General features: G+C 44.0%; 1 protein-coding gene across 15 annotated transcripts in view; it reads right to left on the bottom strand.

The window, feature by feature from the left end:
• ADGRL3 (adhesion G protein-coupled receptor L3) overlaps positions 1-23,443 on the bottom strand; it is a 525,365-nt gene that overhangs the window by 32,796 nt on the left and 469,126 nt on the right. For all 15 annotated transcript variants that reach the window (XM_049815198.1, XM_049815210.1, XM_049815213.1 and 12 more), the window contains 3 exons: positions 22,828-22,919; positions 5,338-5,506; positions 1,750-1,875 (listed from right to left, as the gene is read on the bottom strand). In XM_049815198.1, the coding sequence (XP_049671155.1) occupies positions 1,750-1,875; positions 5,338-5,506; positions 22,828-22,919 (387 nt within the window). The remainder of the gene's footprint in view (positions 1-1,749; positions 1,876-5,337; positions 5,507-22,827; positions 22,920-23,443) is intronic.

Genomic DNA, 23,443 nt, shown 5'->3' with positions numbered 1-23,443 from the left:
GACCATGTTTTTCCTAATTGCTAAAAATCCAGTGCTTCCTGTAGCGGGATCTTAGCCATGTGAAATCTTCCAGGGCTTGCTCATGTGGTCACAGGTGAAAAGGGCCTCCTAGTCTACTCATTAACTATGTAGTAATGGGATCTCCTTATCATGCATTAGCCCTCTATAGATGGAAGCACAATGTGACAATGAAGCCCATGCACTTTTACAGCAATTATTTTTCACCTGGGCACTTAATCCATTGTATTTCTCTGACATGATCCATTGTGGATTAAGTATTCTGCTTCCTAAGTGCTTTTCAGAGAAAAAAAGGATCTTAGGAATTTTCTTCCTCGTGGACTTGTCCATTTGAAAGTTAGGAGTCAGATGCTTTCAACAACTCTGATCTCCATCCGCTCTCCATCAGCTGTGTGAGGTTTTTCCTGCCTATGATAGGTCTCAGGCACTTCCATCCTTCCAAGGACAAGCTTCTGCAGGCGATATAATCTTCCTTTGTACCTCAAACCTTGCCTGCCCTGAGGAGACTGCGGCCAGGAGACTCAGTTCACCCTCAAAAGGGATTGTTTTCTTGTGCTGAGACTGCCAAGAGGAAGGGCCCATTAAAGTCAACTCTTCGCAGGGAGGAGGCCATCTACCCAGTAGCTAACTTACGTAAAACCAAAGGCTTTCAAATCTGGCACTTAAGTGTTGCTGGATATAGTGAGTTTTGGACATTATTGATTACTGTGGGATTTGATGGCCTACTGGAGAGAGTCTCCATATTCTATTGCTGTTATTTGCCCTGCATAACATCCAGACCTACGTAAATGCCAAAGTGGAGCTCTTGGATGACATCTTGGAAACCGTTGAAAATAAGTAATAATTTGCTCCAAGACATAAATCGCAAATTAGGTTTTCCTGGGAGGTTATAAACTGTTACTCACTGCATGTCTTTCATAATTTAATAGTGGAACTGTCATGTATAATTACTTCCATTAGTAATACTGAATAAATTTGTGTTTGGTTTCTATTGATTAAGAAGTAAGCTTCTTCATTTTATGAACTGTTCATCCATAAATCTGCATCTGTACGTACAACTTAGCTTCAAAATTGGTAAGTGCACAAACTACACAAAACCTGAATTTTCAGGTGACCAAAGTGTAACAAAGCCAGTAACTTAATAAGATAACCTGACCCCGATGGATTCTCCCAAAAGGTCTATAACCTAAGGCAAATTGAGTGAGGCAAGGAATTGATCAAACCACTGAATGTCAGAAAGCAAGCCCTTTCACTATGAAGGCTACTGCAAGACTCTTCCAGTCTTTTTTTTAGCAAGAAAAATACTTGGTTGTTATAGCACCATTCCTATACATGGCAATTGCGGTGACAACAACCTTCAGCTTGTGATTAAAGGACATACTAGGATGCAGCATAGCTGACAAAATGCTCCCAGCTCCTGATTCCCATTGAGAGCAAGCAGGACAGCTCAGGTGATGACCACCCACCTGTCTCTGAAACACAAATTTGGGCTTTTTATTCTCATCACAAGTATTTAGAAAGTTCTTGGAGAGGCACTAACTGCCATCACATCCCAAGGGAAGCCACCGTGTTGAATTCAGGTCCATGAGGGAGGGAAATCTCTGTGGGTGCACTGGGGAGAGCCCTGAGACAGCTCCTTGGGCCAAGAGGAGCTTCCATCCCAGGATAGTCACGAAGGGGATTGGCACAACAGTGCAAAGCATTGGGAAACGGGCAAGAAGCATGGGTTACCTGTGAGCCTGTGGAATATCTTCCAGGTGTCCGTGACCCCGAGGTTTTTCCTGAGCCAATAGAGCTCTCTGTACTTTTTCCACTACAGCAATGCGTGCGCAGGCATTTTCCATACTCTTTACGTACCTAGGCAAGGAAAGAGCAACATCAGTTAGCAGGCAGCTCCTTCTCTAACCCACCGCCTTCTGATTTTCAACACAGCCCCTGATTTTTCCTCAGTGGTTCATTAAAACGATAGCTGTTGCAGTACACAGGGAGGAAGCCTATTACACCTTGCAGCTGAATGCTCTTGATACGTGAGCTCACCGTTTATGACGGCGTAAGGGACTGCTTTTATGCAGCAAAGCTGCTCGTTGACACCAGTCGGTTGTAGCTTCCTCTGAGGCACATCAAAGGAGCACAGGAGAAACTACAGATACACTATTTATGACTGAAAATTAATATCCTCATAGATTTGATATAAACTAGCATATTGGCTCATGAAGGTACTAAAAGTTATTGCTTCTGGCAGGGGACTAAGAAAAAAAATTCCAAAAGAAAAATATAAGAGCTATTGATTTTTTAATTTTTTTTTTAATTATTTCTTGCAGTCACATTGAAACTCGAGGAAACTGTAGAGCCAGCAGCCCTAGAGATTATATTCCCAGTGCACAGGGGTGGCTGGAGCCTGCTTTCCCACAGCACTATGCAAGTCAGTCATGTTTTAAATGGGAATCACAGTCAAACCGGGCCAACTCCTTGCCTGAAGTAAAGCTGTGGCACCTCCTTTGCTTCAGGGGAACTACGCTGACTTGTGCCAGGGCAGGATCTAAGTTTTGACTGAGCTTCAGGTGTGACTTTTTACGGGCAGCAATACCCAGAAACTAGATGGGACAAGACTGAAAATGAGCAGAATGTACTGAAAAGCCAAAAGCAGGTCATGTTGCCCACTGACAAAAAAAGAGGCCAGAAAAACCCATGCATGTCCAAAACACCAGTTGAGGTTCCTTGGAGCATGCGGTTGGCCATGAAAATTTGCCAGACTATCTGTGAGCATTTCAAAACTCTGTGAAACAACTGTTTAAATAGCAAATTACAGCTTTTTCATTAGGCTCTTCCTTAAGTGCTTGAGACAAACACAATACCATGAGTGCCCAATATGCTCGAGTGCCTAATCAATCCTTTGCTGAGAGAAAATAATTCAATTGCTTTAATTAGCCACCCACTGCTTGCTTCTCTGCAGCTTTTCGCTGATTTTCTAGTCCATGATAGATAGGAAAGGAAAGGATTTCTTTTCTTTTTTTTTTTTCCCTCTCAAATAATTCCTCCCTCAGCTCTTGGGTCAGAGAGATGCATCCACCCCACAGCAAGGTACCAGCTGCATTCTCCTTCCCTCTATGCAGCCATAAATCAGGAGCGATCCCACAGTCATCAGTGATGGTTTAAGGATGTAGACTGGCTTGAGACAGAAAAGAGAACGGTTCTTGTATGCCGAGTGAGCACCCCGATAGCCACAGAGGCTGCGGTGCTGTGCTGGGATGCTGGGTTAGGGACTAACCATTTGCAAGATGCATTAGAGGCAAGAGGATGGACCAGTGAGAATGGTGCTGAAATTCCAACTCCTTGTCAAAGAGGCACCTGCAGGTTTAATTAGTGACGGTGATGCTTCCTACATTCTTATTATCAACTTGCCTGGAAACTTTCTTGGTGAAAGTTTTTGTACCATTAGCAGGCAGTTGCATCTTGATGAAGCTTTTAAGCTTTTTAAGATGCACAAATTTGAGATGAAATGACAAGGACATAACTCTGAACCCCAGAAGTCTTCCTCTGGTTTCAAGAATGACATTTTCGCACAGCTCTGCAGATCCTTCCAGCGGCATCTCTTGTAGAGCTCACTTGCTATGATGAATTTTGCTTACGTTTTCATAGGTCAGATCTCCCTTCCCTGCATGGGAAAATGCGGGTAACACAGGAGCAAGCCTGGGACTCTCGGATGGAGAACAGAGCTCAACATGGCCCTGACTTTACTCAGTAAACCATTTCACCAAAAGCCACTGGTTACACTGAGAAACTGGGACCCAGATGTATCCATTTATAAACTCTTCCCTACGTTTGTATGTTTGTTGTACTGGTTTCAGCTGGGATAGAGTTAATTGTCTTCCTAGTAGCTGGTACAGTGCTATGTTTTGGAGTGAGGTATGAGAAGAATGTTGATAACACACGGATGTTTTCAGTTGTTGCTCAGTAGTGTTTAGTCTAAAGTCAAGGACTTTTCAGCTTCTGATGCCCAGCCAGCAAGAAGGCTGGAGGGGCACGAGAAGTTGGGAGGGGACACAGCCAGGGCAGCTGACCCAAACTGGCCAAAGGGGTATTCCAGACCATGGGACGTCATGCCCGGTATATAAACTGGGGGAGTGGGGGCAGGAGGACCACCACTCAGGCGCTGACTGGGTGTCAGTCGGCAGGTGGTGAGCAATTGCACTGTGCATCACTTGTATATTCCAATCCTTTTATTATTACTATTGTCATTTTATTAGTGTTATCATTATCATTATTAGTTTCTTCTTTTCTGTTCTATGAAACCATTCTTATCTCAACCCACGGGTTTTACTTCTTTTTCCTGATTCTCTCCCACATCCCACTGGGTGGTGGGGGAAGTAAGTGAGTGGCTGCGTGGTGCTTAGTTGCTGGCTGGGGTTAAACCGTGACAATATTGGATAAAGAAAATGCCCTTTGAAACCAAGATGTACACAAAAAATTATCAGCAGACATGCACAGAATTCAAGAGCTCTGTAACTACTGAATTTCAGTGGAGAATAAAATGGTTCTTAAAGATATTTATTACTGATTGTCAGAGGCTGTAAGTTTGATCTACATATGCACACAGAGATTTTTATTTTGATTTTTTTTTCCCCCAGAGTTTACTTAAGTTACTCCACTGTTATCTTGCAAATGTTAATTGGGGCATACTTCAAGTTCCACCAAGAAGCACTTAGTGTGTGCTTGCTTTGAGGAAGATTTCCAAAAGCCCACCAAGGACCAAAGCAATACAAAGGCTAATGAACTGTTGCAGAGCACAGGTCGTTCAGTTCTTAAAAAAGCAGGGGAAGCAGCCCCTGCTACGTACCATCAACCCATATATGCTGTTACAGAAGGGGGTGATTTCTTGCAGGGACTGCAAATGAGGATGTAAAGCTCCATTGTGCTGCGTGCGCTCAGTCACGCGAGGACCCTCTGGATGCTCGTGGAGTCGCTCCCACCTCACACTGGCATATGGGAAAGGAGAATCTGGCCGATAGTAGGCAAAGCCTTTTTGCAGGTTTGCTACCCTAAAGCCCTGCAAACTGTCAGCTGCCTTTTCCCTTGCCTGTGATGCGCTCTTTGTCGCCAGCGCCCCGGCTGCTGAAATGCCACTGCCACATATCTTCGTTATCACCTAATTCCCCCGCATCTTGCTGGTTTCCAGTCTAAATACCACCCTTATTAGGTGCACGGAGATAAATCTGCCTGAGACGAATTCAGGGCACACAGATGATGTCATGCTGCAGTTGTTAGGCAACAAAACACCCTGTTACCACCTCTTTTGCCGTTGGGAACTGTCTGTCTTACCTTTTTCTGGAGGACACAATGGAAAATGAATATAAACATTCCCTGCAGAGAATTGAATATGGTGAAGAGATACGCCATGATGACTGTGCTTTCATTAATATACATGAGTCCGAACGCCCAGGTCAGTCCTAATAGGCAGAGCAGGGCTATTGCACCTATAACCCAGGACCTGTTAGGAGAAACAAAAAACAAAAAAACAAAAAAAAAGGGATTGATTTTTTTCATCTACAAAAGAAGGCACACATCTACAAGCAGGAAGACTTTGCCTGTGGTTTTAGCAAAAAGAAAACAGCATATCAAAATGAGTCGTAGGGAGTTTTGTCTTCAAGCTGGATGCAGTTTACAAATCTTCAAGCTTGAGGAAATACATGGAAATGGAAATGTTATAAGCATAGAAATTTATCATAACCAAAGCATATTTCTTTTTTTTTTAATATGTAAAAGCAGTGTGTATGTAAATGACATGTAGATGCTATTTTTGCAAATGGCAGGAAAAGAAAATAAACCAACCAAAACAACAACTCTAAATGTCACTTTTTTAGCATCCACTGGTTTCACCGGGGCAGAAGTGCCAGCTGGATTAGCTTCTTTACGCTTAACACCAAGACACATGTATTGCTGCATTTTAGCTAGTCTCCCATATGCCTGTAAGCCAGATAAACAACTACAAGCAGGTGGGCAAGCCCTCACTGCTTGCCAGATCGGCTCCGCACAAGGAGGCTCTCTGCGATGCTGCTTCACACTTCTTCCACCCTGTGATGAGGGGAAATATATATACATGTATAGGCGCTCACACACCACATTTGCTAAAACAGTAGCTGCTGCCACACTTCTGCTTGGAGAAAAGGAGGGGCAATCCTTCTTCACATTGGCTGCAAAACTAAGAGTATCGCTTGCTCCACGCCGGGAGGGAAGCAGAAGTAGGGGTGCAGCCACTGCTTGGCCCCAGACGTTGTTCAAGCAAATACGGGTTTCTGCTTGCCTTCTCCCAGCACCCTTCTGCTTGGACAGATGGAGCTGGGGACATGGGACGGCTGCTGCGTGTTATTTTTTTCAGTGCGCTTTCAGGAAAGCTGGAAGCTCTGCCGGGACAGCAGAAGTATTCCATGTCACCCTGCTAAATAACATTTAGTCACCTGCTAAATTAACTTCTCGGAGACTGATCTTCCAATACCAGGACATTAGATGAAGTGTGACAAGCAGGATAGGAACTGGGTCCTGCTCCTAGGCGTCTCCCTAGTTTCCACGTGCTAAATTACCTACAACTTTAAAGGGATTGCTGCTGCACAGGGGAGGGAGTTAACTTCTAGCTGGGAAGCACCGCGGGAAGTGCGTAGCAAGCAGCACTGTGAGCATCCTTTTGCTCTTTCCCTCAAGGCCTTGTTTTTCTTCTGTCTTCCCCTGCTATCATTAGGTGGTGAATGCAATGATACGCAATCTTTGCACCCTTTCCTCACTGTTTAACCCTTTTGTTCCCCAAAGCAGACAAGCCTGCAGCCAGCCAGCACCTCTGCTTCCTTCTCCGCCCCAAAGCAGCCTGGGGTGCTGCAGAAGGCCTTGCGGGGACAAGGACCTGCCTACATTTCTTAGCCACTTTAGCCTTGTAGAACTTCGGCTGGGATTTGGGCATATTTGGGCTTCCATCTGCTACGCAGAGCATGGGGCAAGGGAGAGAAAAATGAAGCAGCAGCAGCCTAGGCGAAAAATCAGTCCTGCAGAGGTCAGGCAGGCAGTCTCCACTATGGAGACTCCATGGCAGCTGCAGCCTTGAATCCTTCTCCTTTTAGCAGAGCTTGTCACAAACAGAAGCACACTGAAGTTGTATTCATGTTTTCTGTTGTTTTTTTTCTTTAGGTATTAGAACGAAAATACAGCATTAAGTCTTCCACTGAAGTTTATAAAATATGTATTACTTAACCACACAACCAGAAGAGCTCCCTAAGGTAACCGCTTATTAAGGCAGTTCTTTAAAAATCACTATTATGTATCTAGCAGACCAGAACAGCTCCTTTGAAGCATTTCCAGTCAATCCTGCTAATAAATATTTAGCACGATGCAAATTGAAAATGCACTCTCAAAATCCTTCAGAAAGGTAGCCACTAGATAAAGTTTACAGCTTTAGCCGCTTGGTGTATTTTTCTCCCTGAGATTCCACCATCAGTGAGAGTACATTATCATCTTAATTGCATGTCAATTTAAAAAATAAAAATATTTTTATTTTCCTTAAAAAAAGAACAACAAATGAAGTGGAAAACACTTTTTTCCCCTCCCTCTTCTCTTCTCCTCCATGATTAAAAGCTTCCTGCATTTACACAGTCTTTTAAAAACGACTCCCAGGATATCATAAAACTATTCTGCTCTGAAGCACAGCCAATTCTTGAACGCGACTAAAAAGCCTTTGGCTGCAGAGGTGTGCAGGAGCGAACCAGTTATTTAGTGGAAATATGCTACCTTCAGTGATGGAAAGGAATCTGTGGGTTTAGAAGACCCTCAACAGTGCAAACTGCACACGTTACAGTGTTGTGCTTCAGAAAACAAGACCTGGAGATAAAGAGGGTGTGGAGATTACTTTGAATAGCTCCATCCTGTATCTGCAGAAATAAAAAGAACCAAGCGGTGAAAGAGAACATGGGAATGATGCTGCAAGAATGAACACAAAGGACTCTTCACCAGAAGAACAAACTGAAAGTCTACTGCAATGTTGATTTGCTTCAATTTTGTGCTATTGCGCATTACTTTTTGACTGCAGGAGAAAAAGCACAGGTGTCCTAAGGCACGTAATTTCTAGGCATTTTTGGTTTTCTTCACAGTGTTTTTTTTTTTTGGTGCGGCTTGTGGGTTTTGTTTTGCTTTTTGTACAGACTTGCTGTTACTTTTTCACAGTTTTTCTTTTCCATAGTGCAATTCTATAGCAATAAAGAAACAAAACCATCCACGTTTTGGTGTAATTGAAAATCAGAGATTTGTAATTAGGGAAAATTAGGTAGTCCAATGAGTAAGGAGACAGTCTCCAATGCACCAAACACAGATTTTCTTGCGCTGCTCTCATTAACTAGAACAGGAATCATGGGGATTACCACCCATGCAACTTTCTGGAAATTTACTTCTGTATTTATATTACCATAAAGCACTCTCAGTGACAGAGCACAGTGGACCACAAGGTTACTATTGGTATAACAAGTCTGTACTACACAGGATTAACTTGGGAACATTCACCTTGAATTCAAGTAATATCCAATCAAAGAATATAAAGCCAATATGGTGACAATTGGTTGGCAATACATATGCAGTGCATTTACTCTGCATGTTAGCTGTATGCCTGACCGTTTTCCTGCACAGTTTGCTCTTCTGCCTCAAATGCGAATGACAGAAGCTTTAATGATTTTTCAGTATTGATCTGACAGCTGGTTCATGAGACCACACTGATAAATGAAATTTATCAGCCATTCAGGTCATTCTTACTTGATGAAGGGTCTGTTATCCTCATAGCTAAAGAATGCATAGACATAAAGACAAGAACACCAACATTAGAAATATAACGACATAAAGAATATAGCTTACTGCTAGTTCCCCTCCCTTCTCCCACCAGCCACCACCAAAACCAAAGGCAGCCCGGCATCAGATGTGCCTAGTACACACCAGCCAGCCTGGCTTGCTGCCCCAGGGAACTGAAACATGACCAAGGCTTCTGGCTTCACACACAGAAGTGAGCACTGTTAGCTGTGAGCTGCAGCTACCCCTCCTGGCTCCGACCATGCAACTGTCAATTGACTTTGAAATCTCTTTTAAAAATCATGGGTATCTCTGGAGAAGATGAGTTTTGAAACTCCAGTGTAGCCACCACAGAAGGCTTTCATGCGTTCGGGTGGCAAAACTTCACCATGCCTCCAGCACTTGCTGTAGCGTATTGCAGGAACTTCCTTATTGCCGTTTAGTTTTTCATAAGCGTAAGTCCCAAGATGCCTACTTACAAGCCAGACTGCAGCATTATCTGCTTTTTGAGATAACAGCATTAGGATCTTCTAAAGCCCTGGGTGACAGAAAGCATTGACCTATTTACTCCCATTGCATGGGGAAGGACAAAGAAAGGACTCTGCCAAGCAAGAGTGCAAAATAACTGCAGTGAAGAAGAAGCCAAGATGGACCACTCTAAGCGAGCTTCTGCCACTCTGGGGACACAAGTTTAGTCGCATCCATGTTCCTAGGGAAGTCTCCCTGACCTTCTGGGATAGGCTGTGTGCCTAAGTCTGCCTGCGTGGCAGGTGATGTGCAACACGTGGGGAGGGCAGGACAACTCCCAGGCCTCCTCTCCCCCTTGGCATGGAGCTTTTGAACCTGCAATCCCTTGCAGTGGCCACCGTGGGTGCCAGGGATGAAGGCTGGCTCAACATGTTCATCTCATTATGCCTGCCAAGGTAGCCAGGGCCAGTCCATCCTGCTGAGACCTCCGTCGGTCAATACTGGCAACCTGTCAAGCTGTACCCTCTGCTAAACAAACTGCTCCACTTGGAGGGGACCTGCTTCAGCCCAAGTTAGAAAGAAGCCGTATTAAAGCTGAACTATTTTCAGCAGCGACTTCTGACTGAGAGGGACACTAAGTATGTCCAAGATGAGGCTTTGTGTTTTCTCCTCACAATGGCTAAAGCTGTGCAGGGACAACTTCTGCACCATTCACATGCACCTGAAGCCACAGAGGGACCATCTGAGTATCAGCGGGAGCAGGATTTCGTCCTCACAGGAGGAAGGTGGTTTCACACAGTATGTTGTGCAAAACATTCCCGTTTTGTCCCCAGCTTGTCCTTGGCTGAGAGAGAAGAGGCAGAGATACTGCCAGTTCCAGCTTTGCCCTGGCATGGTCAGCTGCGGTCTTCGGGAAAGGGAGGGAACAGTCATCGAATGGGCTGGATCTGGCCACACTCGTAACACTTGCCCTAATCCCACTCTGAGCAGTGAGATGCAAGTAGAGGATGCACCATGGAGGACGAGGTGGCTGTCCTCACGTCACTGACAGGTAAGCAGTGCTATATCAGCTCGAGCACCTACAGCATCCCTGAGCTGTAGCCCTCCCTGTCTCCATCCCCACCCCCCTCCAGCCGTTGACAGCTCCCTGAAGCTCCGCTCCAGCATCCAACCACCCCCTTCAGCTTCCCTGGCTGCCATCTCTGCGGGGATCCCCCCGGTCATCAGCTGCCACCGTGAGAGCTGCTCACCTTAGATCTTGTGCCACATCTGCCAGCTGCATGAGGACGTCTGAGCTACCCTAGGGCACTCAAAGGTGGTATCTAGCAACCCATGGGGAAAGCACAAAGCATATATGGATCAGGAAGGAATGAGGAAGCAATTGTAGAGGAGGTGGCTTGATGCAGGGAGCTGAGTCCCTGCTTCCAAGACACAGCAAAGAAAGCTCAGCTCCTTTGGCTTAGCAAAACATAGGCTGAGACAGTGCGACCTCTGCTTCTGCAATGCATCTGGAGAGGTACCAGAAACATGGAAAAGCCATTGGTATTAAAAGGCTCCCCGCTTAGATGCACCAACGGGGATGTCCAGCCCGTCTCAGCTCTGTAGCATGATGTTGGTCAAATCCCTCTGCTTCTCTTTGCCCTCTCATCCACTCAGCCTGTGAGATCATCGGGGCAGGTTCCCGTTGTGCTGGTGGCACGTCTAGCACCGCAGGACCTGCAGCTCCTTGGTGATGCAATTAAATGGCAATGTGACAGTCTGGAGCTCCCAGCCCAGCAATATGGGCAGGAGCAGGGCATGAATTTCTATTACTGTGTTCACAACCACTCAGGTTTTATGGTAAAGATTTTACTACTGTTGAAATGTCGCTGGTGGTAGCTTATAAAAAGAGAGAATTAGGGAAATTTTTTACTCTGTTGCTACTATCCGGACCCTTGCAAAGTTTTTCAGCAATCTGTAATAGCCTTTCTTCAAGGCCGCTGAAGGCTCCGTTTCATCTCTGTACAGACAAAACGCAAAATCAGTAAACTCGGATTGCCTTTTAGCTTGAGGCTAGCACTTCAAACCAGCTCAAAAGAAAACCATCAAAAGACCTGAGCAGTTTGTACCCCATTTCCAACCCGGATGTGCCTAGGATCCACTGCCCAAAGCAAGCAGGTGCCTAAAGAAATGAGATTTTCAAAGATGCCTAACTCCCAAACACTTCAAATCTCTATACATAGGGCTCGTAGGACTTAGTCTCTTATATCCCTCATGAAGTACAGATCATTCCTTTTCATTTTACCAACTCAAGTGTTGTAAGAAGCTTAACTCTTGTGTTAACAACAATTTGTGTCTGAGAAAAATTACTCCAGAATGTTTTTTTTTCCCCTGGTAAAGTCTCTGAAACCTATCAGTGCTGCAGTAATACTGCGTCATTATCTGCAATACATAAAGACCATCACTTAAGACACCAGAAAAGCCTTGGAAGAGCCCTAGCTCACAGGAAAATGGAGCTGCTAACTGGAAAACTGAGATTATATTCATTAGCGGTACAAGCAAATAATAGTCGAAGCAGAAATCATTGGAAAATCTAACCTAGCTCAGCTTGAGACATTAGATCTAAGTGCTTTCTCCGGATTTGGATAAATTCTTCCAATTCCTGGCAGTAAGGGATACAGCCCATTGAATATAAACGACATGACTCCGATCCCTCCATAGTTAACAAGAGGCTGCTACCCCCAAAGAGCAATTTGTCCGCTACAAGAACAGGTGTGTAAGGGAGGTGAGGCTTTGCCATTCCCTGAAGAAATACCTTTCTCTACCGACCGCAGAGGAAACCTGAATGATGGCTTAGGTGGGAGCTTCACTTTCCAATACCTGAAGTTAAAACGCTGATCTTTAGCGGTTGCATTATTCCTTTAACCTGCAAAATCTTACCTCACCTCCCTTGTGTTTCTTCGCAGCCCAGATGATGGATAGTGGATGGTCTACCAATCCGTATAAATACCTAATTCATTTTCTAATCTTAAAAAAGCCCTGACTTTACCTTGGGGCAAAGACTTCTTAAGGTTAATTACACATCATGTAAAACTCTTTCAAAACCTTATTTAAGTTAGATGTCTTTCAATTTCCCAGAGTACTTTCTCCTTCAATGATGAGAAAGAATTGTTCAATTACCTTCTATATTCCTGTGATATTTCCAGACCAATACTTTTTTTAAAAGTTGCTAAAAATAGCTACTTATATCCTTGTTTAGATGCTTAAGGAATTTCAAAACCAATGCGTCCGAAGCTTGGAAACCCCTTTTGCGCTGTCTATCCTTTTAAAACCCCAACATGTACCTTTTTGGCACAAGGCGACCAAATTGCCAGAAAATACACTGACAGCCCCCATACTTATGTTATATGCTGCAGACCACTTCCATATATGTAGATTAGCAATATCCTGGATTGCTAAAGCCTTCATTTTTTTTTTTTTTGCAGCAGAAAAAGTAAGGCAAGAATTTACTTTCACACAGAGATTGGTCCTAAAATGCTGCTGAACAGAGAAAATACGTTATCAAAAAAGCAGCTATTCAACTCTCATTTAAGAAGAATAATGTCTGGTTGGTCTTACATTTTGAAAAGAGTTTACTTTCTTCTTTTATTTTTTTTTTTGAGTCACACAGTTGAGCCACATTTAGAGTAAAACTGGGCCTTTAATAAAACCCTACATAAATAATCAACTTCAGGTGTTATCGTTTTATTCAACCCTTTATGGTTTAACTTTACCTAACTTGAATTTATCACTCTTTTGACAATTCAAAGTATCTTCCCATCTCTCCAATAGCAGGAAAAGGCTCAGTAAGCACATGGACTCAGTGCTTGGACCCCAAAATAACACAGTTTGGCTAGCGAGCAAAAATGCCAAAGTGAGTACACAGGACCTTTAGTAGCTGTTACAGGTGATGAAACCCAAATAAAAATAAATGGATGATGTGCCCCCTCAAAAGCATTTGGAAAGACCTGTGGAATTCATTTTAATATGGTGCAAATAATGCAGAGACAGATGTTTCCTGCAGGCAAGCACAAGAGACACAAAATGAAGTGTGCTATTGTGTCTCCCCATTGCCTGCCAATGTGAGGCAGTAGGGATGTTTGTTTTCTTTTCCCTTTTTTTTTAAATTTCAAGGATTAGAAAAGATTGATTTATTGAACTGCTGCAAATCTACAGGAAGGAGTTGGAAAGTCCAGTACTCCCCTCATAAAGCAAACAGGTTCATCGCTAATTAGTGAAGGAGCATCTTCATGGTAAGAAAATCAATTGCAAGCAATAAAAGAGTGCTTAAAGGATTTTGCCTTCACATTTCGTGACAAAGTTACCACCTTGATGGAATGAAGCCAAATGTCTTCCTAATCGCCTTCCTTAGGCTGCTGACGTTCATCACATGGCTTTCCAAGCCATCATTTCCAACTCTCATCTTCTGGCTCCTGCCCCGTCTTTGACAGGAGGTGGCCGGTACCCTGAAGACCTCTGTAACCATTTTGGGGGTCAGCAGGCCTGTCACAGCTTCATTCACAGAACAAACCCCTGGCTTTACATGCCTTGCAGATCTGTAAAGGTTGAGGTCCCACCTCCTGGCATAAGGGAAATTTTATAGATTGAAAGCCACTTCTGACTTTCACCAGTAGCTCTGAAAATTTTATCCAGACAAATGAGATCAAACCTTCCCGGGATCCACGTGATGCCCAAGCCCAGGATTTGGGGCAACCTGTGCCTGATTTTTTCTGCCAAAGGCAAAGCATCATCCCCTTCCCCTCAGGAAGTCATGGCCTGCTTTCTGAAATTTCTTCTTAATTATTGGAATTGGAAAGAGCAATTCTGTTAAGCTCATCTAATTTTCTGTAAGTAATTAATTACCCTTAGAATTGCTTATCCTGTTTATTTCCTTCCTCCTAACTTTGCAAAGGCATGGCATGATTATTCAAAACACACTGATGTGTAACCATGTATCTGATTGTTTCCACATGATACGGATTCAGCAAAGCATTTAGACACATTTGTATTACCCAAATAGCACCAGCAGGGCTTGCTGACAAAATACTTAAAATATATGGCCTTTTAAAACAATAATCATGATTTATGGTTTCACAGAAAGACCTTAGGTATTTAATATCTTCCAGGACTCTCAAATCAATAACCACTGACTGATTTTTTTTTATTATTATTATTTGGAAAGGACGACACCTATCAGTGGGAAGATTAGTGCTTTACAATCACCATTCAACATTAACGCAGCCATCACAAAACCCATAGATAAACAAGCAAAACCCAAAGCCAAAACAGTCAGATATTAACCAAACCCTTCTGTGAAAAACTCAAACGGCAACAGATTGCAGCAAAATCGGATGCTGCCATCAACATTACTGGGAGAAAAAGACACCCATACAGAAGTAGAATCTTGGGTGTTTTTTCAGCATCGGCAGGGTTTCTGCCTCCAAAGTGCTCACAAACTCTGCACTCTGGCAAAATATAAATGTGCCACATCTTTTCTTGGTAGGAAGCTTGTAAATACTTAATTTTGTGCGAACTCCAAGTGATTTTTCTGGGTTTGCTTTAGGCTGCCTGTTCAGTTTGTTAGTGCAGAGCTGCAGACGAAAGCGATACAGGAGCAGCACTGAGCTACCCAGGGGACTAGGACGCATGATGCTTTTTTACACAGGACACCAGCCAACTGTCAGGCTTGTGAAGACACCGTACTCTCTCTCAAGGCCATATGAGATGCAAAGATCATAGCCTGAGCTCCTGCACAAGGAAAGTGAGGCAGGCAGTTTCTAATGCTCAGCTTAGTACTCTGCAGCTAACATCTAAACTTTGCACAGGCAGAGGTTTTCCAAGGGAGAGAAAAAGCTATTCCTCATTTTCAGAAGTACCCAGATCATTTGGTCATCCTTGCAAAACACTGCTGTCAAGTTTTCTGGTGACAGAGAACGCGCTGCCTGCACGTCCCAAGCACTGTTAAAACACACACTTCATTTCTCATCCAAGCTTATCCAGACCTACACACTGGCTTGGGGGCTCTTTTTGTTCCCTAGGATCAGATTAGCCTTTCCTGGAGTGGGAATCCAGGAAGAGGGATGATTCCTCTCCAAAAGGCATCCCTGGAGCTGCTGTGCTCTGAGCCTGCTGTCCCCAGAAGTCAGAGAGGTCCAAAAATGCCGCATATAGCACAGCTGGCTGGGAAGGAGAGATTCTCAATGCCCTATTCTTGAACAGCCTGCTCAGTTAGTCTTTCTATTTAGTTAGTAGCGCCGTATGAAAATCTTAACAGAAAGCTCATTCTTTACAGGCACTGTTATTTTATTTAACATTGTAAGTTATAGGTAATGGCCAGTCAGGATTTTGGGTTGTGTTTAACAGAGGTTCACTGTGGCTCCTGTAAGTGTCTGCATTCACTAGCTTGTATTTCAAACCCTTTTGTATCTTGTCCTTCCCACCACTCGCGCCAATGCACACACCTCCTTGAAGCTGCATGGGTGCACATAACCTCCTCTCCCCGCTTGCTGCTCCAGAGAAGGAGTCTGCGTGTTGCCACAGACCCTCAGCCCTTACTTCACCAGGAACTGAGAATGCTGAGGATACAGGATCTGGCCTTCTGCACCCGGACATTGTGCTGGGCACAATCCCAAGAGATAGACCCCTTTGTTGTACCATGTCCTCGCTGTGCGCTCCCAAGCAACAACAAATCCAGAAGTAATGAAGGATTAAAGCACTGCTGTTCTGCAAGTCAAGTCCCCCAGGTGAACCCAATGCAATATTCAATTCTAGACCCGTTGGCATCACAAACTAATTCCAAGCTGTAGTGGTTTAGGATTAAAAAAAAAGAACTGGAAACCAATAGATGAATTCAAATCTCAATAGAAAAAGATGAAATAATCCTTATCGTCTCCCTACTTTCACTTGTTTCTAAAATAGCTAGAATAAAGCACAAATTAGTCTTCCTTTAGTAAAAGGATACCTGCTACAAATTATTGTTCTGCATTGGTAATGTAAGCTCCTCCTACTGAAGCAGAAGGAATCTTGCATTTTCAAAAGTCTACCTTGTTCCTCACTGCACCAAACCCAGGATGTTTACTTTTTCTGCATTTCAATCAGCTGAGTAAATAAAACTAGACTGGTCAACCTCTGTTCCTGCCAGCACAATACCGCTGTGTTAAATCAAGGATTTAATTTAAACATTTCCGCAGATGATTTTTTGGACGTTCTATTTAACCTTTGTTTTCAATTTCTACCTAACTCTGAGGATTTTTTTATGACTTACGAAAACCTGCAGGACTGAAACAACAAGCTAATCTGGGGGCTGGGATTAGTCATGTCTCTTTAAATAAAATACATATGTTGAAGCAAGAAAATGAGCAGAGAATCACACCCATAAAACATATGGGGAGAGCGGGATACAGCAACAGTTTGTAAAGCAGGCATATTTTCAAAAGGGGCTTCTCAGTTTTGTGCCTGATGCTCCTCGTCCCTCGCCACCCCCAGCCTGGACCTGACTCCATAAAAGAGCCCGGATTGGGCTTTGCAAGGTTTTATATAGTAATAATCAACATTGAGTCTTTGCATTTGGCTCCTACTTTTGGCTTTTGGGTTGCACATTCTCAGCTTTATTTCTGTAAGCCTGTGAGCAAGAGATTCCCATGGAAAAAAAAAAAAAAAAAAAAAAAGGAGCATGGTGTGAGTTTTAAGTCAGAAACTTGTGAGAACATATACTTTTTTATTTACCTATTACATCAGGGCTGTGTGCCTTTAGTCCCGGACCATTTGAAGCTCCCACAGCAGCCAGTGAGCTGAGCAGGACTCATTTTAGTTATTGGGGATTGATTTCTGAAGGCTGCAGTGCAGGACATTTCTGCATCATCCCCATTAATGGGATTTCAGCGTGTGTTCTTGTGACTCTGTCCACAATATCTAAAAACATTTTCTCTTGCATGTTTGAATAAATACATTTTTTCCAGGGAATTTCAGGTTTTTGATATTGTGCTTATTTTATTGTTGCAGAAGATGGGATGGAGCAGGTTTCCACAAGAGGGAAGAAAGCTGCAACAAAACTACAGTGATTAATGCCAGGTTTCAACTGTCTTAAGGCCACTAATTAATAGTGCCTCTTTAGCGACAAAAGGAGCTCCCAGCTAAGACTCTGGGTTTCCCTGTGTGAAAGAAAGAAAATTAAATTTCCAGGATGACTTTCAGGTGGGTTTCTACTGCACTGGATGAAATTTTCCAACGAACCCAGGACTACAGCCTGACATGCTCCTCTTTGAAGAGGTCCCCATGAGTTGTGCTTTCTAAAGAGCATCCAGGTGGCTTATGACACAAGCCAAGCTATACCCTGGCTAAAACCATAATGCAATAAAATGGGACAAAAAGAGAAGCGAGTTGACAAATCCCTTCGCCTCCTGCCTTCTTTCTAGCGGGTTCACAACAGTGTTTGGCAGCTATGGCCGACACGTCGCCCTTCCAAAGTAAATAAAATAAAATCTCGTTCCCACATACTGCAGCGCAGAAGAATGTCGGGAAGTCTGGTCTGGCCGGGGGAAATGCTAACAAACCCAACCGCAGCCAGGCAGTGCTGGGGGGAGAGGGGACAGGCGCCCGCAGGAACTTCAAAGGAAAGGTTACCTCTGTAAGGAAGAGAAAGGATGGCTTCTGGTCTCTGCTAGGAGAAAGGAGGTTTCACCCTCCTCCCTCCGGCCATTTGGGTTTGCCCTGTGTAACTTCAGGTATGGCAGCTGCTCAGTCCTGTTGATGAATCCTTTCAATTCACTTACAGGACTTGCCTTTTGTTAACTAAATAACTGCTCTGCCCACCCAATTTTCTACCAGTTTTCCATGTCAGTAACTAACATGCCCCACATTGTGCACAATAACAGCATACAGCAAAGACAGGACCTCAGATTTCAGCAGATATGGTGAAGAGCACATCTGGATTACCGTCAGTGTAGCCCCATTTTTCCCCTTTACTAACGTCACAATGACTCGAATGAGGAGTATTTAAATGGCTGCAGAACAAGCACCGTACTGCCACACAATGCAAAGACATTTGGGGAGGGGGTTCATCTGAAACCCTCCATTTTGCACAGAGAATGAAGGTTAAGCATCCGGAAACACGTGGATAGTTTGCCGTGCTGCAGCATCTGGCATGGGTCAGATGAAAACCTCGTGTGCCGGGACCACAAGCAGCCACAGTGCATGCCTGACCACCCAGAAAGGAGTTGATGGATGGAAAACTGAAGAACCATGCTGGACTATTCACATATAGACGTATTTTCCTTTGTCACATAAGGCTTCCTACAGGAATGTGAATATAAAAAAGATTCAGTGTACTTCTGTCTATGACAGTCTGAGACATTTCGCACATGTAACATCTACGTGGCACAATGGAAAAGCGTGAAGGAGAGACTTCGAGCTGCTTGACTCCAGAAATCACTCCACACGGCAGCAACCTCCGGTAAAACAGCCTCACAGCTGCTCTAAAGTATTCCAGCTGGTAACACGTCCTTGTGAGGAGCCATCTGCTAGCAAGAGCGCATCAATACTGCACTGATACGCCTGTAGTCTCCACCTCGCAGGCTATAGATGCAAGCAGCACAGCAGGCTTTTGCCGTCAAAAAATCTTGTGTAGTCCCTGGCTTCAAAGATCTGTCTCCCCTGCAAGCTTCCAGGGCTGGGGAAATCAATCCTCCAAAACAACGCCTTCCAGGGTACATTTGTTGATAGTGAATCAGTTTGTGCTCATGAGCAATTTCGTGCACCCTTTGCATCCCACTTACGCTCTCAGATGGGCCGTGAGATACAAGAGATGCGGGCAGAGCTACCAAAGACTAAATGATGCTCCTCACTGCCCATCTCTGCTCACTTATGTTTGCCACCGTGCCACAAAGAGATGAAAGAGCAATGGCCACAGTGGACCTTGAGCGCCCAGAAATGGCCATTGGAAAAAGCTAGGAAGGAAAATCTCCTCCCACCCTGCATTTGGGGAGGCATGGGCAGAAGCTACATGCATCACCCAAGAGACAGCAGTTTTGGCATCCTTGTTTGTGTCATTTCATACTAAAGAGATCTTTAAAAGGCATAAGAGATCCCCATCCTGGATGAACCATTAAGATTTCTGCTTAAACTTATTGAAGGAAGAAGTCAAACTGACCTTTTTCAAAAGGTCCAGTGTAAAAGTAGGCTACTCTTGGTGGTGGTACCTGTTGTGGAACGGGAGCTATTCTGCCCTCCTGGCATCAGTGGCAGGGACAGAAACTCTTGCAGCTCTGAACTACATATCCCACATACACGAGCTCGCATGTTTTCCTGGCTACATGCCTCAAAAGCAGGACTAGAGCACAACCCTTGCTGCCTCAGTGGGCGCAGACTACTGAATCAGCTCAGTACCAACCTGCCATACAGGGAGGATGCTCTTGGCCTAGGGGGAAGGACCCACATATGTGGCTACCCTACTTCCCTCTTGAAAGTGCTGGGTTAAGCCAGAGAAGTTAACATGGGTAAAAAATAAATCAGCTCTGTACACATCAAGTTTCTGCTGGGTAACCCCTGCATAACCAGTGCTCCACCGCTGGAATGTCAGATTCTCCCATGCTGGCACAATAATACAGGGACTGTTTCTGAAGGTTAGGGAAGTTTATTTTTACAACTTTGCACAGTTCCTACAAATCTTTCAGCCACACAGCGTCTGGTTCAGGCACTGCCCTTTGAATGGCTTTTCTGTTTGGTGCAGTAATTAAAGGTATCCCAGGTGACACCTGATCCCTTATCAAGTTCATTAATTTAAGTGGAGTTATTTGGTTCTCTATTTTCTATACTTCATAATGTATTTCTAACCTTTAAAGTGACATAGGCAAGCACCAGATTGCAGGGGTGCTTATTAACAGCCTATTAAAATATTTTATGGCCTTTATTTTTACGTTGCCATAGGGAATCAAGTATTTTGCTGTTGTTGAACAAGCTCAGGATTTATGTTGCGAGAGCTTCACCACAGCCTAACACAGAGCAGCACTAGGAAATGAACTGGGAGAACAAACTCCCATTCAGCTCCCCATGTGCCGTAAAGCTGTCACACACAGATGGCAGCAAGGGGCCCTCCAATGCAGCCCCTCAGTTTGGTTTGGTTTTTTAAATATAAACCGATAAGACAAGATGCAAGGCTCTGGGACCATGCTGAGAGCCAGCAAAGGCAGCGCGCGTCTTGAGAAACAAACAGATCTTGGTGTCTTTTCACTAACCTTATAGACCCATGGAGGTAAGCTCAGAAAGGGTCTTCCTGGTCACCTGTGAAATAAAGTGGTCTGTGGCTTTTTTATTCTAGAGCTGCTGTACCACAATCCACATTTTGCAACTGAGTTAGAGCCAATGACTTTGGAAGAAGACCACAATCTTACCTAGAAGACTATTATTTTAGCTGGAAGATGACTATGATCTTACCTACAAGTTTTCCAGAGACTGCAAGCCCCTCACAAACCTAGGAAAGCTCCCTCAAAGGTATTCCCTTCTCTCTTAGAAATCTGCACCTTCTCCTAACTCAAGCATATCCAATATCGAGACAACTCGTGCCTTGGATTTAGAGACTTAACTTTGTCCTGCTTAGGTATTCAGAAATTACAATCAAGTCCCTTCTGAAATTCTTGTTTTGATAAACTTCCTAGGGTGAGCTTGGGGTCTTCCCGAGTTTATATTATGTTTCTCTTATTTTTTCAAGCATAAAAAATCATTTGCAATGAAGCAACATGTTTGGAAGGGTATCAACAGCAACATACTTTAAAGTATTTTAATTGGTTGTGTTTTCAAAACATTTTAATGAAGTTAAATCAGGAATAGACACTCATCTGCCAAAGAACCTATAAAATATTTTACAATGACATTATAATTGACGTAACTGGTTATATAAATTCCTGGCATTTTAAACAAAGATTAGCACAAGCAAGATTATTCAGTAGGCAATTATTATTTCTGCTTTAATTATAAGGGCTTTGTGTCCGTCCGTCCCCCCCCCACCACCTTTTTAATTTAAATGTCATACTGCAAAGCTTTCTAGACAGATTTTGTGTGGGTAACCTTAGAAAGACTGTTCTCAGCAAGCAATCCCATAGCGCTAATGCATGACGAGCAGTCATATTAATAAGTGTTATTAAATGTACCATTCCTTTAACACCTCATCCAAGACCGAATGAAAGATTATCACGCTGGGTTCAGCCCTGGACGTCCAGGAGGGACTGCTCCTCCAATTTCACCTTATAGCTAAATGATGGCAAGAGAAACAGAGGCACACCACAGAGCAGCCTGCCCGTAACCTGGGCATGGACAGACATGGCGAACGAGTGCACTGTGGGCGCTGGAACTCACTGGGGTCTCCTGCATGTGCACAGGCTCTGGTCCCCTTTCCTCCCAACCCTTGAAGAAGAAGCCGCACATAAGAAACTAAAACTTCACCCAAAGGACCACGGCAGGTCATGGCACACCAGTGGCATTGCAAGCCTTGCCTGCTGGGGAACTTTTAAGGAAGGACTGACCTAGTTTAAATTAAAGCCGCATCTGGCTCAGCAGTAGGAACAATAACCTTGCCGAGAACTGCCTTGCAACTGTGCAATTCAGTCATCTCCTAATGAGCTCCCCTTGCACCTCTTCTCCTGCTCCCACCACAGAAGAGAGGGGAGAACCCACTTCCAGCTGTGTCGCACAATGCTCTCCTTTCCTGGGCGGGCAGTAAAGTGCTGACTCCCAACAATTTCCTCCTCCTGAAGTTCTTTAGATGGTTTTATTAATTAGCAGGCTCCCCATCTTATCACGCGCTGCACCTGAAATCCCACTTGTATTTTTGAAGCGAGTAATTAAAGCCAGAGGTACTTGAATAAACAGGCACTGACGGAGACTAATATTCTATCAATATAATGAAGCAGCTTGCTAGACAGTAAGATGCCCAGGGTCAGATGTTAACCGATTCCAAGGGCAAAACATGCCTTGGCTGGCAAGCACATCCTCTGATGTGGGCACCCCCAGGTAAACCCCCGGTAACTTTGCTGAAACTAATCAGATTCTGGGGAGAATTCGGGTCATTAAATCTGTCCGGGGCCAAAACAAACGGAAAAGAAGTAAGACTGCCGCCCTCAGAGCACAGAGAAATAGTAACGATCAACAATTTCAACACCTTCCCTGTAGAGACTGCAATAATTAGCCAGTAATTATTGGGCACGATTTCCTTTTACATAAAGGGACTAGGAGGTTACCTGCTTCAAGGACAGCAAACACAACTTTGCTTCCTTCATGCAAAATTGAATGGAAAATGCCACCACTGGCAGCCAAATCCCAATAAAGACAGTGCTTCATCATCAGCTACTTGTTGGTACCTATTAGAAACCACTCTGCAGTGCCATAACCCAACATATTGCCCCTGGTTATCACTGCTGCTGGCAGAGTAGGTTCCCCTCTATGTTCCTCAGAGAGGAACAGGGGCATAAACAGCGAAAGACAGAAACAGGCAGAAAGAAAGAAAAAAACCCAGCCACTTACTTGATATTGTCAAGACATCCAGATTCGGGTTTCAGTATGGCAGTATGATGAAACATTTTATAGAGAGCGATCCCAAGGAAGATGACATTAAGCTGCAATGGTGGGGAGGGGAAAAAAGGGTTAATTGACACAGCACAACACGATGGGGAGAAAGTCAGCTGCTTCTCTGTAACAGAGGAGTTGCTGTAGGAAATTAGCTCTTGCTATAGTTTTATGGCAACTGAATCACGAAAATTGCCAAACATTTTATAAAGTGATCTGGCCTGTAGACTGCAGGACTGGTGATGCCACAGCATTACCAAAGCCATGGCGGTGCATACGTTACTGATACAGGACTGGTTCCAACAACAACTGTAGTGCTTCAAATGACATTATGGAAAATTAAAAATATTTGCTGTAACGGCTTTTCTGCGTCTGAGAGATGTACAGTTGTGAAAAGTCACTGCAAGCATCTTGCTTAGCCGGCCCCATTGTAATGAAGCAAAAAAGCGTATTTTTCCATGAATAGATCTTTTAAATGTGGTGTAACAGGGGATATGAGCAGGGAAATCACGACTACTGAAGATGCTTAGCACAATGCAAAGTTGAAAAATAAAAAGGAAAAAGAGTTTGACGT

This window comes from Accipiter gentilis, chromosome 12 (assembly GCF_929443795.1).
Source record: "Accipiter gentilis chromosome 12, bAccGen1.1, whole genome shotgun sequence".
Classification (NCBI taxonomy): Eukaryota; Metazoa; Chordata; class Aves; order Accipitriformes; family Accipitridae; genus Astur; species Astur gentilis.
The sequence above is the reverse complement of the archived record's forward strand: the minus strand, read 5'-3'. Positions and strand labels throughout refer to the sequence as shown.